Genomic DNA, 15606 nt, shown 5'->3' with positions numbered 1-15606 from the left:
TCTTCATATGAATGAATTCATTCATTAGTTATTGGTCTATAAAATGCAATGTTTTGTCAGAACAACGTCTATAAACCAAAGAAAACAATGTATAACAGAAAGTCGGTTGCACATCCTTTATATTGGAGACGCTGGAACTGAGCGCCGCTTACAATTACTTTCCTGTCAATTTATGTCAGATCGACAGTCGCGCATTTCAACATTGGGTCCCTAGTTTTCAATGAATGCTTGAATATACAATATGTATTGAGCTGCATATATTTTCAAATTTAATTCAAACTGTTTCTGATATTAGGACCAGAATAAATGACTCCTTGATCTGGTACACTGCAAATCACACTAAGAATCAACATCCCTTAACAATATGCTAACATTGCAAACACTAGGTAGTGCCTTACTGGACTACTCCATGATAACTAGTATCCGCTTATTATTTATAGATATCATTTTTTAATTAGTTGTGGAAAACATATTTACTTTAAGAAACCTACAAATAAGATTATTATTAAATATTGCAATATGTTCCATTCAATGTAAAAAAGAAGCGGAATAAGGAAAGGCCTGTAAAGCCTGAGTTACCAGTGAAAGTGAGTCTTACCTTTGGGGTCCATGACCAAGCAGTCAGATTTGGTGCGGTTGTTCGCGGTCATGTAATGGTAGCAGATGGTGACGTTGAAGGTGTGACAGCGAGTGATGTTGTAGCCCAACGACTCCCAGTCCACCGCGATCAGACGAGACCTGGTCTCTGCAATCCTGAGCCTCTTAGGAGTCCGCATAGGTTCTTCAGAGAAATAGAGGAGAACACGGGGAAAGAACGTCATGAGTAAGCCAACAGAGCATTGACATACGTGAGACTGGAGCATTCTCAGCATCAATATGCGGTCAGAAAATGCTCATCATTCTTTGATGACTCATGGTAATGTGACAGTACCTGTTGGTGGAATTTAAAATATTTACTTTAATTACTGTGCACCGTCGGTGTAAGAGGCAATTGTATTTTGCGTTGCCAGAAAAGGAGATGGAATGCTGACTTCATATTTTTCTTTTGCATTCCTCAAATGCAATAACTTCTACAAGGCACGTCTTGGGTTTCCATCTTTTATGTGAAATCAAAACCGTTATTGTGAATATAATCTACCTTCTCTGCAGCCTGCCCAGGGCTTTAATTACCTTAACTGGCTCATTTAACTGGATCAATAGGCCCCAGAACCCACCCACCTCTATACACACACACTCACACAGCACACACACACACACACAAACCTTTCCTCATCCGCTTCCTGCCAGCTCGTATCAATCCGCTATATCTTAGGCAGTATCTAGTTAGTTTATAGCTACATGTACTGAAGTAAAAAGTTAATATTTTCCCTCTGAGATCTGGTGCGGTAGAAGTACAAAGCAACTTGAAATTGAAACAAGCCGAGTTGAAAGGAGGTTTAGCAAAGTGTTTGTTTATCCCTTAACACAAGAGGATTTGATATTCTTTACAGCTGAGAGGGCAAAAGGTTTAATCAGCACCAGACAATGAAAAATATGCCTTCATTAATACTGATCTCTCAGATTGTCTCTGGACATCCCCAGACTAAAGAGGAATCTATTACTGGGCAACCAGAACAAATGTAATTAAAAGTTGTGTTTGTTGTTCCCCGTCATGAACTGACTTCATTCACAGCGATAGAATGACGATCACCTGTTGATACTCCTTCCTCCTCACTCTTCCTGTAACTCCTCCTCACTCTTCCTGTGACTCGCCTGCTTCCTTACGCCCCCCCCTGGATGGTTTTTATTAAAAACAGCTCACATTAAATAGAGAGGCAAGTCTCGCTCGCTCTTTTTCTCGGGGTCTTTCTCTCAGCGGCGACAACACAAGGACACAAACGTGTCGCTTCTTCTGACAACCCATTATCTGCCTGTCGCTCACACACACACACACACACACACACACACCGACACACGAACAATCTCACACCCGGTTATTACCCAAATCACTGCAGGATGTGACAGAATCAAGATTAAATCTGGGCAGAGCACATATAGGTGTGTGTGTTTGTGTGTGTGTGTGTGTGTGCTCGCCTCACAATAAAACTTCTAATAATAACAATGCAAAGTCAAGGACAAACGCCCTCACACGCACACACACACACAAACACACAAACACACACACACACACACACACACGGGGCTGTAAGCGAAATACCAACATGGTGACGTTCACTAAGTCATTTAGATGTAGATAGCTCACTAATAAAGAGACAAGAGAACTAAAGAATGAAAGAAAGAAAGAAAGGTTGTGAAGACACCCGGAAGGTAATTGTCTGCTGAGCAAATATTATTGCTCAATTGTGTGGTGTGTGTTTGTCTGCGTGTGTGTATGTGTGTGCTAAAAGCTGAAGGGTCAGAGCATTTCATTTTTGCGTCAACCTGTTATTGGATGGTTGACATTTAAATAGAGAGAGGGAGGCCTATTGCTTTCTCTGCCTCTCTCTCCTTCACTTGTCTCGGTCTCTTCCTCTCTGTTGGTCTTCCCGGTTTCAATCAATATGTGATCTCCGCCATAAACATTGCTATTAACACACACACACACACACACACAGCTAGGTATTGCATTGATTTGAGGATGTTGTGATATTTACACTGCTTCACAGTGAGACATGGAATTAAAACAAAAATATACGACGAGCTGCCTTTCACACACAAACACACACAAAGATGCATTTCAAAACGCCATTCCCATCCTGAATCCTGACCCACAATGCATTGCTGCTTATCTGGGTCTATTTACTGTTGGGAGGGAAAGGTAGTAGAGCGCAAGGTGGTAGGAGAGACAATGAGAGAATATGAACAAATAGAGGAAAGAAATCATTTTTTCAAAAAAACCATCAGGAGGGCAAAGAGAGTCACACAGAAAATGAGTGAAGAAGAAGAGCGTCAAGACAAAGCAAAGCGTGGACAAATGAAACCGGGGCTGGAGGGAGTGAGGGACAGATTAAAAAAGGGCGGAGAGAGAAATGGGAGAGACGGATGAGAGAGGGAAAGAGGAGGAACGGGGAGAGACGATAACTAGTTTGGAACGTGGCCAGAGTCAAGTGGGACCAGGTCCAACGGTGAACCACAGAGGCCGCCTTGTCCCTTTCCCCTCCTCCGGTACACACACAAGCGGCTGGATTCATGTTGGAACTAAAAGGCTTTGTTCTGCACAGATGGAGCTTTGAAAACAACAACAATACCAATACGCACCAACAATAACACCGAGGACGGCAAGGTTCATATCAGCCGAATCCAGAGGTCGGAATTAAAGAACGGAGAACAAAAGGGAAATGAAACTAAATGAAATAGAACTATGCTAATGGGGAGAAAGAAAGGGAAATTAAAAAAGTGTGTGTCAATATGAAGCATTAGGAGTCAATCAACATACAGTTAAAAGAGCAGAGAGCAGGAGAGAGGAGGAACGCGGGAGAGAGTGGAGGAGGACGGGAGGGGGAGGGAGCAGGAGGAGGAGGCTGACAGGAGATGCAGCTAAATCCAAGTTAATCTGTCCAATTAGTTCCTGGTAATCCTTCCTCTGTCATGAGGAAGACAAATGAAACTCTGTCTCTGTAATTCTCATTTTCTCTCTCCGGGACAGATTTATTGAGCACATGAAAGGTTCAAATTTGCGCTGCAACATTCATTCAATTTGCACTTGTTGGCCACGTGGCATCAAATCGGATTTGCCGATGCAGCGGCTAATTATGAACTTTTTAATATTGGATTTATTGTGTTAGTCTGTACATGTTACTCGCACAACGTATGAAGCACAGCAGCTCCGTGCACAACTCTCCATCCCATGGTTATTTTGTACTTTTAGTTTTTTTATGGTCAAATATTGTCATGTTTTATTAATGGCCTGTTGTTACTGAGAAACTGTCACATTTTGTCTTGTCTATATATACAGGGTTCTTACACATTTTGACCAATGGATTTCCATGACTTTTCCATGAATTTTCCATGACTTTAAACCAAATTTCCATGACCAAACTGAAATCTCGGTATAAACATGAAAACTGTAGAAAATGTTGCGTATTGAGAGCGATCGCAGGCTTCTATTTTGAGCGTCTTTCTTTAAAAAAATATATTAATTATTTCAAACTCGCTGTAAATGAACATGTGATTTTAACAAATTTCCATGACTTTTCCAAAACTTTTATGATTTAAGTTTCTTTCATGACTTTTCCAGGCCTGGAAATGACCATTTTAAAATTCCATGACTTTTCCAGGTTTTCCATGACCGTACGAACCCTGTATATATATATCAGTTGAATAGATTTCTCCCCGGATTTACAAATCTGCATCATGATTCTTCAAAGCAGGAAGTGATTCATGTGAAACTCCTCAACATTTACCATCGATTACCACAAGTACACGCAGAATACGACGAAAAAACACTGCTGTCAATAAAGAAGAAAGAAAGAAAACTACACTTTTATTGAAGTTCTTCTCTGCGTTTGACCCGTCCTTAGTTGTTACGGAGCAGTGGGCGGCAGTGAGGCGCCGGGGAGCAGCTGGGTGTTTAGTGTCTTGCTCAAGGACACTTCAACATGTAACTATGAGGAGAGCGGCGATCGAACCGGGCACCTTGTGATTACGTGATGACCACTCTCCCCGTGAGCTACAGCCGACCCGCTCAAGGGCCTGACCCTCAACGCGTCATTCTGCTGACAGTGTGTGTGCGTTTCCACACGTATAAAGGAGTACATGTGAGATATTGAGCGATTCCTACAACTTCTGTTTGGAATGTGTGTTTTGTGATTCTATTCTTCCATTAATCCGAGTGATGCTGAGTTTGTGCAACATACGAGGAATACTCTGAACTGTGTGTGTGTGTGTGTGTGTGTGTGTGTGTGTGCTCCATTTCGATACTGCTTCGTGAGTCTCTCTTCTGTGTCTGCTCATGCCTCGCAGTGTGTGTCCGTGTGTGTGTGTAACCGTCCGTGACCGAGAGGTTTTCAGGCGAAAATTCTGGATTTGGATTAAAAGCTACTTTATCATCTTCTTCTGTCACACACACAGACACACACAGACACCTACACACGCAGACAACACACAGACTCACTTACTCTTCACTTCAAGTTGATTATTTTTCACCCTTCTGACAAGCGCAATGAATCACCACGGAGGAAAAATCGAGAAGAGTGGGAGTGAAGGACAGAGGGAGCTTGGGAACAAAGTAGAAAAGACGAAGAGAAAAGAAGAAAGGAGGGAAGGTGATGAAATCCTTCCTCTTATCATATCCATTGCTCGGCAGTGTGTGTGACTTCTGCTCGGTATCTTATTAACTTTTTAGTTTTTTTAATTAAACAGTGTTTTGTGTGGTGACAAGCTTGGGTTTTTGCCTGGTGTCTGTGCACACATTTACCTGTGTGTATGTGTGTGTGTGTGTGTCTGTGCATGTCTTCATTGTTTTGCATTGAACTAAATATTCAGTAAACTACAGGCGGTGGGATGAAACAAACCTAACCAAACAGAAGAAGCAAAGGAATCATTACCATTTAAATAACATTTCTACCCTGTGTGTGTCTCAACAAACGCAAACACACAAAAGTCTATATACAGGTGTGTGTGTGTGTGTGTGATATTATCTGTCTACAATGTGTGTGCTATTATCTTAGACAGATAATAGCACACACACACACAACTCTCACATACCTGTATGTAGAGTCTACATACAGGTGTGTGAGCGTTTCAATTACCTTAATCACACGAAAAAGAGAAAGGCAGTCGGGATCTCTTCACTAAAATAATTTTAAAGTCCGGAAGTATAATAATAAATGTAAATGGCGTCTAATTTGTATTGTATAAGTATAAGTATTTTATTCATCATTTGGATTTTCAGTACTCTCAATTATGCCAAAGTGTAAAAATTGTATAATTATGGATTCACGGGATGTGCAGAACTATTTTTTGGCTGATTGTTGTCACTTTGTGGTTGCTAGGCAACCAGCAGAAACCCCAGGAAGTTACTGTACTCAATCCAGCACCGTGAATTAAACCTGGTGGCCTTAGTTGGTATTGCAACTTCCACAAATATCACTACAGTGACAACTTCTTCATCAGGACATTTGCTGCAGTGCTCAAGTCTGAAATGCACAAGAGTAGAAATCTCCCTAAAAAACATTCTCTTTACTTTCTAGCCAGTTTTTACAAAATATTCAGATATAGAGAATAGTTTGTTGTCATCCACTAAATTCACAATCACATTTCCCTGCTTTGATTTGATCCTGCATGAGTGAGGAGAGGAAGGTTAATTTCCTTTTCCTGTCAAACAGGAAACTGTTCAATACATGAGTCGCCTCAACAAGTCTACGACTTCTTCTCTGTCAATAAACACACATGTAGGATCTTTCACACACACACACACGCACGCACACACACACACGCACGTTGGCAGACATCACTCAGGCCCCGTGGTTATGAGTTTTCAGTTCTCTTTCATTTTCATTCTACAGTTTCATCATTCTCTTGCCTCTCCCTCCCCCCACTGCCTCTATTGTCTCCTCTCTTTCTTTTCCAGCCTTATTGTTTTCCATCATCTCTCCATCACTCCTTGATTCTGTCTCTCATTCAAGCTCACTGCTTTTCTTTCGGTCTCTTTCTCGTGCATATCAACACTCTCTCGATCGCTGCGCCTCTCCCTCAGGCCGGCTGTGTTTATATTTCAGTCGTTTATTTCTACAAATGTCAGACAGTGTTTCTGCCCGCCGTCTATTGATCCGCAGAGAGAGAGAGAGATTGGGAATGAGAGGCAATCAGAAAGAGGGCAGGCAGCGACGAGGAACCGAGTAGAAAAAAAGATATATAGAAGGAAGAATGGACAGTTGGAGAGAAAGGAGTCAAATCAGGAAATAAGTGGGAGAATAAAAGAAAAAGCAGGACAGAAGTGAGAAAGGTGGAGAGAGCCTGCAATATTTTAATTACTCTGTCTCTCAGATCACTGAGCAACCACACACTGACCCTCGCTACATCTCTCCGCCCCTCTCCCCGCCTGCTCATAGTATTACTCTCCCAACTCAAATATAGATACCAAGACAAAACAAGAGCACAAGCAGACAGACGGATCGATGGAGAACCAGAGAGGAGACGCCGTGTGCACAAGCGGACCCGGCTGCGGTCCAGCTCCGGTCCCATGTGTCTCTGTCCTACCTGCACATTTGGTCCGGGTGATGAGCGGTGGTCCAGCTTTGCCGGTCCCGCCCTCCCCCGGTCTGGTTAGTAGCACTCTGATCTCGTACTCTGTGTCCGGGTCAAGATGCCATAACTTATAGTTGGGAGAGTTCACAGCGTGTGTCTCCGTCCAGCTGCCCGATGTCATCTGGTACTCCACCTCAAAGGAGAAAAAAAACATATATTATAGTTAATTGAGTAGTCAGACTACTGTTTGTAAGCGAAGAGTATCCACTTTGTTTACTCCGTTCAGACTGTAATATGCCAGGAAAGCCGTTTTCTCCTACTTTGAGTGTTTATGCTCAGCTAACCACCCACCTGCTAGTTATAGCCTAATACGTGGCAAAGTTCTCCTCTACCTCTCAACAAGAATGAGAGGAAGCAACATTTCCAAAATATTAATGTATTCCTGAGGCATGTCACTCAGAAGTCGTTCTACTTTTCGGATTACCTGTGACGGGATACATGTTGACGTTCATTACTTGCTTGAAAACAAGTACTCGGTCCAACCAAGGATATACTAGGTATCTAACTGAACACACCTCTTTCAGGATAATAGGTCCATCTCCAAATATGGAGTTGGAGTTCAGCTGAATCAGCAGATATGTCGGGCCAACACCAAGCAGCTGGGGTGGGGCGATGGGGTGTGGAGGCTCTGTGGAGAGGAGAAGAGATCAGAAGAGAAGGTTTCAAAGAGCCCTGAGGTGTGGATGAAACACACTTAAGGTCGCAGCAGAACAGAAGAGGAACAACATCCTATAGTCACTGCGACATGGAGCCTCGTCATGCAACAGCTGACTTGATATTTTAAAAACCAAATTAATATTTTGAGGAAAGTACCAGTGAACTATAACTCCAACTAAATGTCACAAACTGTTCTAACAAAGGTAAAGGGCCCTGGCCTCAGTAGAATGGGTACACATGTTGTGGTTATGCACTGTGTGGAGACCCACTGGGTTCCAGTTCTGTCGCCCATATTATTTTGAGTTGTTGAGTGTTTCCATCCAAACTCCCCGTTCCTGCTTTCCTTATTACCTTCGCATTGAAAATGCGGAAGGTTATGTTTTGATCGCCGTGTATTTATTTATTTATTTGTATGCGTGTTATTCGCAAAACTCAAAAAGTATTGAACCGAATCGCATGAAATTTGGTGGGATGATTGGTTATTATCCGGGGACCAGTTGATTAGATTTTGGGATCGATCGGGTCAAAGTTCAAGGCCAAAGGTCATGAACAGGTCAAAATCTTCTTGAATCGCATGAAATTTGGTGGGATGATTGGTTATTATCCGGGGACCATTTGATTAGATTTTGGGTCAAAGGTCAAGGTCATGGAAAGGTCAACATCTTTTTTTTTTACCATAGCACGATACATTTTTGTCCAATTGGCATGCAACTAATGCCAAAATGTTCATAATTCAATGCCCAATCTTGTGATATGCGAAGGTATGCGCTCCACCGAGTGCCCATTCTAGTTCATCAAGTGCTTTTCTCGATACTCAGAGGATACTTCACATACCAAAACGTACACGCATTGACTTTCATCTCCAACACAAGTGGTCATGTTACTTCATGCGCTGCCTCTCCTTGACAGTGAGGCTGGAGTTATAATGAAGTGAACGGTAATGCAGAAAAGCCTTTTGCAGCTTCACATCAAACGCTTTCCACCTTCAAAACAAGAAGCTGGAGGCTTTTATTGGGAAGCAGCTTCAGAAATATGCCGACCGTAGTGGCCGACACGTTGAGCCCCTTTCACACATGGAATATAGACGTTTTCCAGCGTTTTCTATCTGTTAAAACAAAAGTCTTCTTTGTCTTACAGACATAGGTTGTGTAAATATTCCCTCCAGCTCATTTCAGACATGGCATCGTACTAAGAGAAAGAGCCACAATGCCAGCGTGATATTTTGCATTTGGTGAGTGGGGGGGACAACAATCTGTTTGAAAAGCAATGATATGAAGGGAGAGTGTTTTTATCTCACAGGCTGCATGAGTGATAGCATTTTAAAACTTATTTTGCCATTGAAGCGAATCCTCTGATACCATTTCTTTCTGGTTTCATCTTTAATTTGTTATCAGTGCACAAGCAGAGAATGATGACACGCTGAGTTAATCTCTTTTGCCACATGTCATGAATGTATTAGAATGATTCGATATGAACAACTAAATATAGTCTCTTCACAAAGTCATTACATTTTGACTTTTTCCATCTTAAAAGTGACAACCTTGGTCCAACCTCGTCAGACTGACGTTGTGATTTCTAGGTGTTGAAGTGCCGATCCGGACCCTTGTTTCCCGTGTGTGTGTGTGTGTGTGTGTGTCTAAGTGACGAATGGTCCAGTATTGGGAGGCAGCGCTGCAGTCAGCAGCCAATAAACACGCTGCAATGCAATCTCTCCGGGCCACTGCCACTAAAGGTGCTCGTCTCTTCCACTGACGGCTCAAACTGTTGAGGAGATGAAACGTTTTTCTTTACCTTTCGCTTGATCTGGTGTTTAATTAGTGTCTAACCAGGTCTCCATTACTGTAAGTCCCATTCTGAAGTCTCACTTTTTTTTCTTTTTTTTTAATCGGCAAATGTATTCCGCCATGGCATTTGAAATCTTCTAGCTTTCCTTTTAAAACTACTTGGATATGATAGTTCTTAAAATGTGATGTTAAAAAAAAGTGAACAGTGTTGTTTTTATAATCATGAACTTTGATTATTATGATTAGATATTCATATACTGCAGTGTTCATCCGACATACGTCTTGTGATTGCGCCGTGTCCTCCGTCCCGTGATGCTCGGTCAATAAGACCTGTGTGTTTGTGGTTGCATGTTAATGTGATGGATGTGTGATGGTTCAGGGCCAGTCATTCAGATCAGAGCTCACTGTCACGCATCGATTAATGACAAGCCGAAAGCACAACACACACACACACACTAAATCATACGACTTTTATCTCTTCCAGGCACATTCTCAAACACACCACCAGGCTATCAGTATGAAGATAGGGTGAAATGAGATGGGGTTTTTTGCAATCCAGCTTCAATCACATATCAAAGTAAGTATTATCTAAAAGTATGTGTGTGTACATGTGTGCTACTGTGCATGCTGTTCACTTAATATCGATATTTTGCATTGCTGTCACCTCATTTTCTCTTTGTGTTTGCATCTGTGTGTGTTGAATATGGCTGTCAGAGAGGTGCAGGCTGGGAAGTGTCTTTTTAGCAACAGATGAAACACTGCAGTTTGACAGCACATGCAAGTCAAGACACACACACACACAAACAAACACACACACACAAACATACACAAATGCAGACAGAGTTGAATCCAGGTAATGAACATTGAAGTGACTTTAGAAAACCGACAACGTCAACAACATGTCATTTTGCAACGCCATCAAATAAACAAAGTCAACAACTTGATGATTAACAAACAAAGATAAATGTATTCCAGCATTCAAAACAGTCGGTCTGTCTGCAGCCTGTGTGTTAACTTGAATACTGTGTGTGTGTTATTAAAAAACCTATTGAATGTCTTAAAGATAAATAATACACATCAAATGAAACAGTAAGGAATGCAAGTGGGTCATTATGGGACTCCCAGAGAAAAAAAAAGCTGGAACGGCTTCATGCTTTTGATATTCTTTCTCTTCTTTTTTTTTTCCATCATCACTTGTCATTTTTAAAATTGACCTAAAAAAAATATCTAACAAATCAGCAATGGTGTTGTTTTGCAATGGGTGTGTTGTCACCATCCTTTTTATTATTAATCACATGTGTGAACCCTCTCATCAGTTCTCATTTTTGTGGGTCAAATGTAAATGTTAATAACAAAACAAATCAATATTGGGGAAACTTCAAATGTGTGTGTGTTGTTTTCTGACCTAACTCGTCCGTGAGATTAATTTGGTTTCACTCTCTTTACTGATAGTAGAATTAAACATATCTCCAGAGGCATTGGTAGAGGGTTTGCTAGAGTCTCTGATTTATGATTTATTATGTCGTCAACAAACAACAAGAGAGACACAGAAAGAAAGGAAGAGGATGAACAGATCTTTAGTTGGTGACTGGCGCCCACTAGGCATGTTCTTCTTTGTTGTCCATCGTCAGCAACCTTGTCAATAAAGTTTAGTATTCACAAACTGCTGCTCCCACCAGTGTGGAGCTCACTGGAGGACATGTGACCCCCAGAACACGAGAGGGTGTGTATACCAGTGTACAAGTGTGTGTGTGTGTGTGTGTGTGTTGTAGCCGTATTGACAGCCAACAGTGGTAGTAGGTTTTCTATAGTTCTATAACGCCTGAAGCTTCACCTGTCACTATTACTTAGAGTGAGCGTGTGTGTGTGTGTGTGTGTGTGTGTGTGTGTGTGTGTGTGTGGTTAAAAAGGAGAGACCAGCTTTTTAGAAGTGGACCATGACAGATTTAAGACAGTTGTACGTATTCAAGTCAGTGGTGTGTGCTCTTAAGTCTGATACACGTGTGTGTGTGTGTGTGTGTGTGTGTGTGACAATAATATTTTAGGAGCTTTTTAGGCCATGGATTGTGTGTAATGGAAGCTGGCATGGTGTGCGTGTGTGTGTGTGTGTGCGTGTGTGTGCGTGAGTGTGTGTGTGAGTTTTATATGAGCTGGCATGATGATTCGCTCTGTCACCGTAGGAACCAGAGGGCAAGGTTTTATTAGAGTTTGGCTCTGACCAAACCACTAGTGACACAAACACACACACACTGACAGTCAGACTCTCATACTTCTTTGTCTCTCTCTCACACACTCTCAAACACACACACACACACACTCTCTCTCAAACACACACACTCACGACAGTAACACTTTTTTCATGAAACAGAACATGTTTGAAAGGTTTGGGTACCATTTACTGCTTTTGTGAAATGTATGCATCATCAGACGATGAAGAGGAGGAATGAGTCCTCCTGATGGAAACCTCACGATATGGTTATTCTGACCTCCATTTTGCGAAGATAATGAAATCCTAAAAGCAGGAAACTATTTATATAGATCTACAAATTATGTATTTATATCTGTGAAACTGAAGAATAACAACAGATGGCATCAAACGTCTTCTCCAATCCAGAATCGTCATCAACTAGTTCCTAATCTGACTTTTTTGTTGTATTGAAACAGATTTAACTGCAGAGTTGACTGTATTGATTGAAGCGGCTACCTTGAGGATGCAGCTCTACCCTTGAGCCACAGCCCTATGAAGAGTATCCTTGAACTGAATATCTATGTCGGAGAACAAACGCAATTTTGCAGATGTCGCCATGTGCTCTGGGCTATTTTCTGACATTTTGTTGACTAAGATAAATAAATGAATGGAGAAAGGATCAGCAGTTCAATTAATAAAGAAACCGTCATATCTGGTCGAGGGAAGAATGAAAAAATGTGAGTCTCAGAATAGTCTGGGAATCCTATGTCACACCTCTCATGCTCCCATGATGCACCTGTGCTTCAACAGAATCTGCTTCTTTTCTCCGTTGGTGACGGCTGCAGCACACAGAGGGAGACCATAACGGCTCATTTCTGTCAAACACATTATAAATATCAATAGACTAGGCCAGCGCATACCTGCCCCTCACCACTTTCAGGATTTGAAAATAAAACCTGGGTTACTGTCAAACATTTATATTTTATACAAGTCCTAATTTGGCACTTTCCCATCTTTCTTTCTTCCGTTTGTTTTGAGCACATTTGTAACCGATACACGATTCCTCCGGTAATCATCCCTCATCTTTCTTCCACTTTTCAATTTCACAGTAAATAAATATTGAAGCAGAATATTCAGAGCAAAATCATTAATAATGCAGCTTAACTCTGTCCATATTCATGGTCGTCAATGTCCTGCAGGAACCTCACATTTCCAACACGCATACTTGTCAAGAAGGGAAATAAACATATTCCCCGTTCCTTTGATTTTTCTCTGCCTCTCATCTCCTATCTGATATTTCTAAAAATAAACATGAGGTTGCTCTCCTTCCACATTCATACACGCAGTCCTCGCTCTTTAATTGTGATATATTTCTAACAACCAGACTCTTGATCAATATTCATAATATCCCTCAGAGCTCCAAAAGCATCTTCTCCCAGATTGAGAGCTGATGCCTGGCTATGAAACGTGTGTCACTCACTGCGTCTTATTGAACCTGAATCTGTTTTCATATATGTAGATACATGGACATGCATCCTGCTGCGTGGGTCCCTCATCTCTCTCCTCTTCGCCTTCTCCCTTTCAAAAAGATGTTCATGATTCATAAAAAATAGCCACTTATGTATTCTTACTAAATCTTGCAAGGCCCTGCAGAAAAAAAAGCGTGTCTCCATAAAGCCTTCTCTTGACCAACGAGGAAACCTTCCCATCGGGTGAGTTTGGGCCCACTCAGGTGACTGGACCCTTAACTGGACAGTGTAAGAGCTCCTTTATCGGAGCCACACCGACCAAAATTAAGATCCATGCTGCTCGTTTCTGCTTTGATTTCTCATCTCTCTCTCGTCCGCCATCTCTTCTGCAGAATAATAAACAGAACTCTGCTCGGCTGTTTACATATTCAGACATATTCCTGATTCTGATATGGATATTCTTGAGATAATGAGCAGACTATTTGAATTGAACTTTTCTTCACCATTACCACTTATCTCTGCTTCTCCTCCCTCCTCCCCCTCCAACCGCCTCCTTTCTGTCACTTTCTTATCAGTCCTTCTGAATCTCTTTCGCCTTCACCCTCTCCCTGCCCTCCTCCCCTGTCTCTCTCTGTGGGAGATGAATTGAATATGTAAGCTATTGGATGTGAATGAATAAAGAATCCCATCTCAAACACACATTGGTGACACCTTATTAACCACATGTCAGCTGCACATGACAGCTGGAGCACACACAGTTTCCATTCACACACACACATTCACAGCATACACATGTATACATAGACACCAATGCAATTGCTTCACACCCACACAAGCATACTACACACACACACGGGTGCCATACACACATCTAAATATACTTAGACTGCAACTCTCCTCATTAGTCAATATTGTGTTAGTAACTTACATTTGATCAGTCAGACACAGTGGATGCACATTTGATTGAGCGCAATGCAAACTTACCCAGAACAGGATGTGTTTCTGTTTACGAGTCAACTTTATAATTGACCATACGCTACACCAGTCTGCTTTACGCTGATTGCTATCATTAGCTTAGCAAACATTTGACAAAATCATACTTATAACCCTCCGTGCTCTTCAGAGCAAAACAGGAACAATGCAGCTGCTTTATCCTGCTGTCGTCTACCTCTGTCTGACGTCAAGGGCCAATTAGTACTAAAAGGGCTGAGAGCGAAATCTGCCACCATTATCATTGAAAGCTGCATTACTCTCAGGGCGAGATCGGAAAGCTTGACGCGCGAAGCAACAGTAACTAAGGGTGTTGGGGTTTAGCAAACATACCGACCGATAACCAACCACCCCTGTGCTTTCCATCTCAATAGTTTTACTTAAGCCGAGGTATAGAATATCATATCAGAGAAAACACATGTATAGGAATAACAAACCACTCAAATAACCGTAGAAATATACCTCGTATAAATCCTCACCTTTGACGATAAGACCCGCAAAGTTGGACACCCCGGAGCCGCGCTCTGATTGAGTGACGCAGCGGTACAGATCTTGATCCTGATTGGTGACTTCTTTGAGGTGGAAGGAGGCGGCGAACCGTCTGTGGTTGATGTTCTTCGTCAGAGCCACGGGGATATCTTCTCCATTTTTCCTCTGAAACACAGACGAAACACGCAGACGGAAGTCAGCTGCTGCAGAGGTCGGTAAAGGGTTAACTGCCTTGCTCAAGGCCACAAGGTAGCACTGAACCACACACGCCCAGGTGCAAACACACACACACACACATATGCAGTACTCATACCTCTCCTCTGCCTCACTGACAGCAGGTTTGAAGGTCAAGGCTACAATAGAGCCATAATGAAATCAGCAGCTATTAAACTTTTAATCATCTTAGCTGCGATGGCCTGGGGTCGCTGTGTCTGTGTGTGTGTGTGTGTGTGTGTGTTTTATAGCTGTACCTGTAGCCAGAGTTTATTTTTCGATGTCTCACGTCCGGTAGCAATACACTGAAATGTGGCGTTTTGTCCGGCGTTCACCTCCACGTCCCCGAGACGCAGAAAATGAGGGGATTTATCTGCAGAAGGAATGAAGTCAAACACATTAGATGCAGTTAACCAAGGTTATACGGTTTGTTTTTGTATTTAGAAATGTTTTTGCTTCAAATCACATTTGTCTGTTAAAAGAGCCGCGGTGAAAGACCCAGAGGGAGTTACAGATGCAAACAGGTTATCACAAACACACTGGATACACGGCAGGACATTTTATAACCCTAAGGAATATGTTCATGATT

At 42.0% G+C, this 15606-nt stretch overlaps 1 protein-coding gene across 21 annotated transcripts in view; it reads right to left on the bottom strand.

The window, feature by feature from the left end:
* Positions 1–15606, bottom strand: part of ptprk (protein tyrosine phosphatase receptor type K) — a 106956-nt gene that overhangs the window by 34494 nt on the left and 56856 nt on the right. For all 21 annotated transcript variants that reach the window (XM_056427725.1, XM_056427727.1, XM_056427732.1 and 18 more), the window contains 5 exons: positions 15275–15390; positions 14795–14969; positions 7743–7855; positions 7180–7360; positions 599–781 (listed from right to left, as the gene is read on the bottom strand). In XM_056427725.1, the coding sequence (XP_056283700.1) occupies positions 599–781; positions 7180–7360; positions 7743–7855; positions 14795–14969; positions 15275–15390 (768 nt within the window). The remainder of the gene's footprint in view (positions 1–598; positions 782–7179; positions 7361–7742; positions 7856–14794; positions 14970–15274; positions 15391–15606) is intronic.

The sequence above is a fragment of the Pseudoliparis swirei genome, chromosome 12, assembly GCF_029220125.1.
Source record: "Pseudoliparis swirei isolate HS2019 ecotype Mariana Trench chromosome 12, NWPU_hadal_v1, whole genome shotgun sequence".
Taxonomy (NCBI): domain Eukaryota; kingdom Metazoa; phylum Chordata; class Actinopteri; order Perciformes; family Liparidae; genus Pseudoliparis; species Pseudoliparis swirei.
This window is presented reverse-complemented; position numbering and strand designations above follow the sequence as displayed.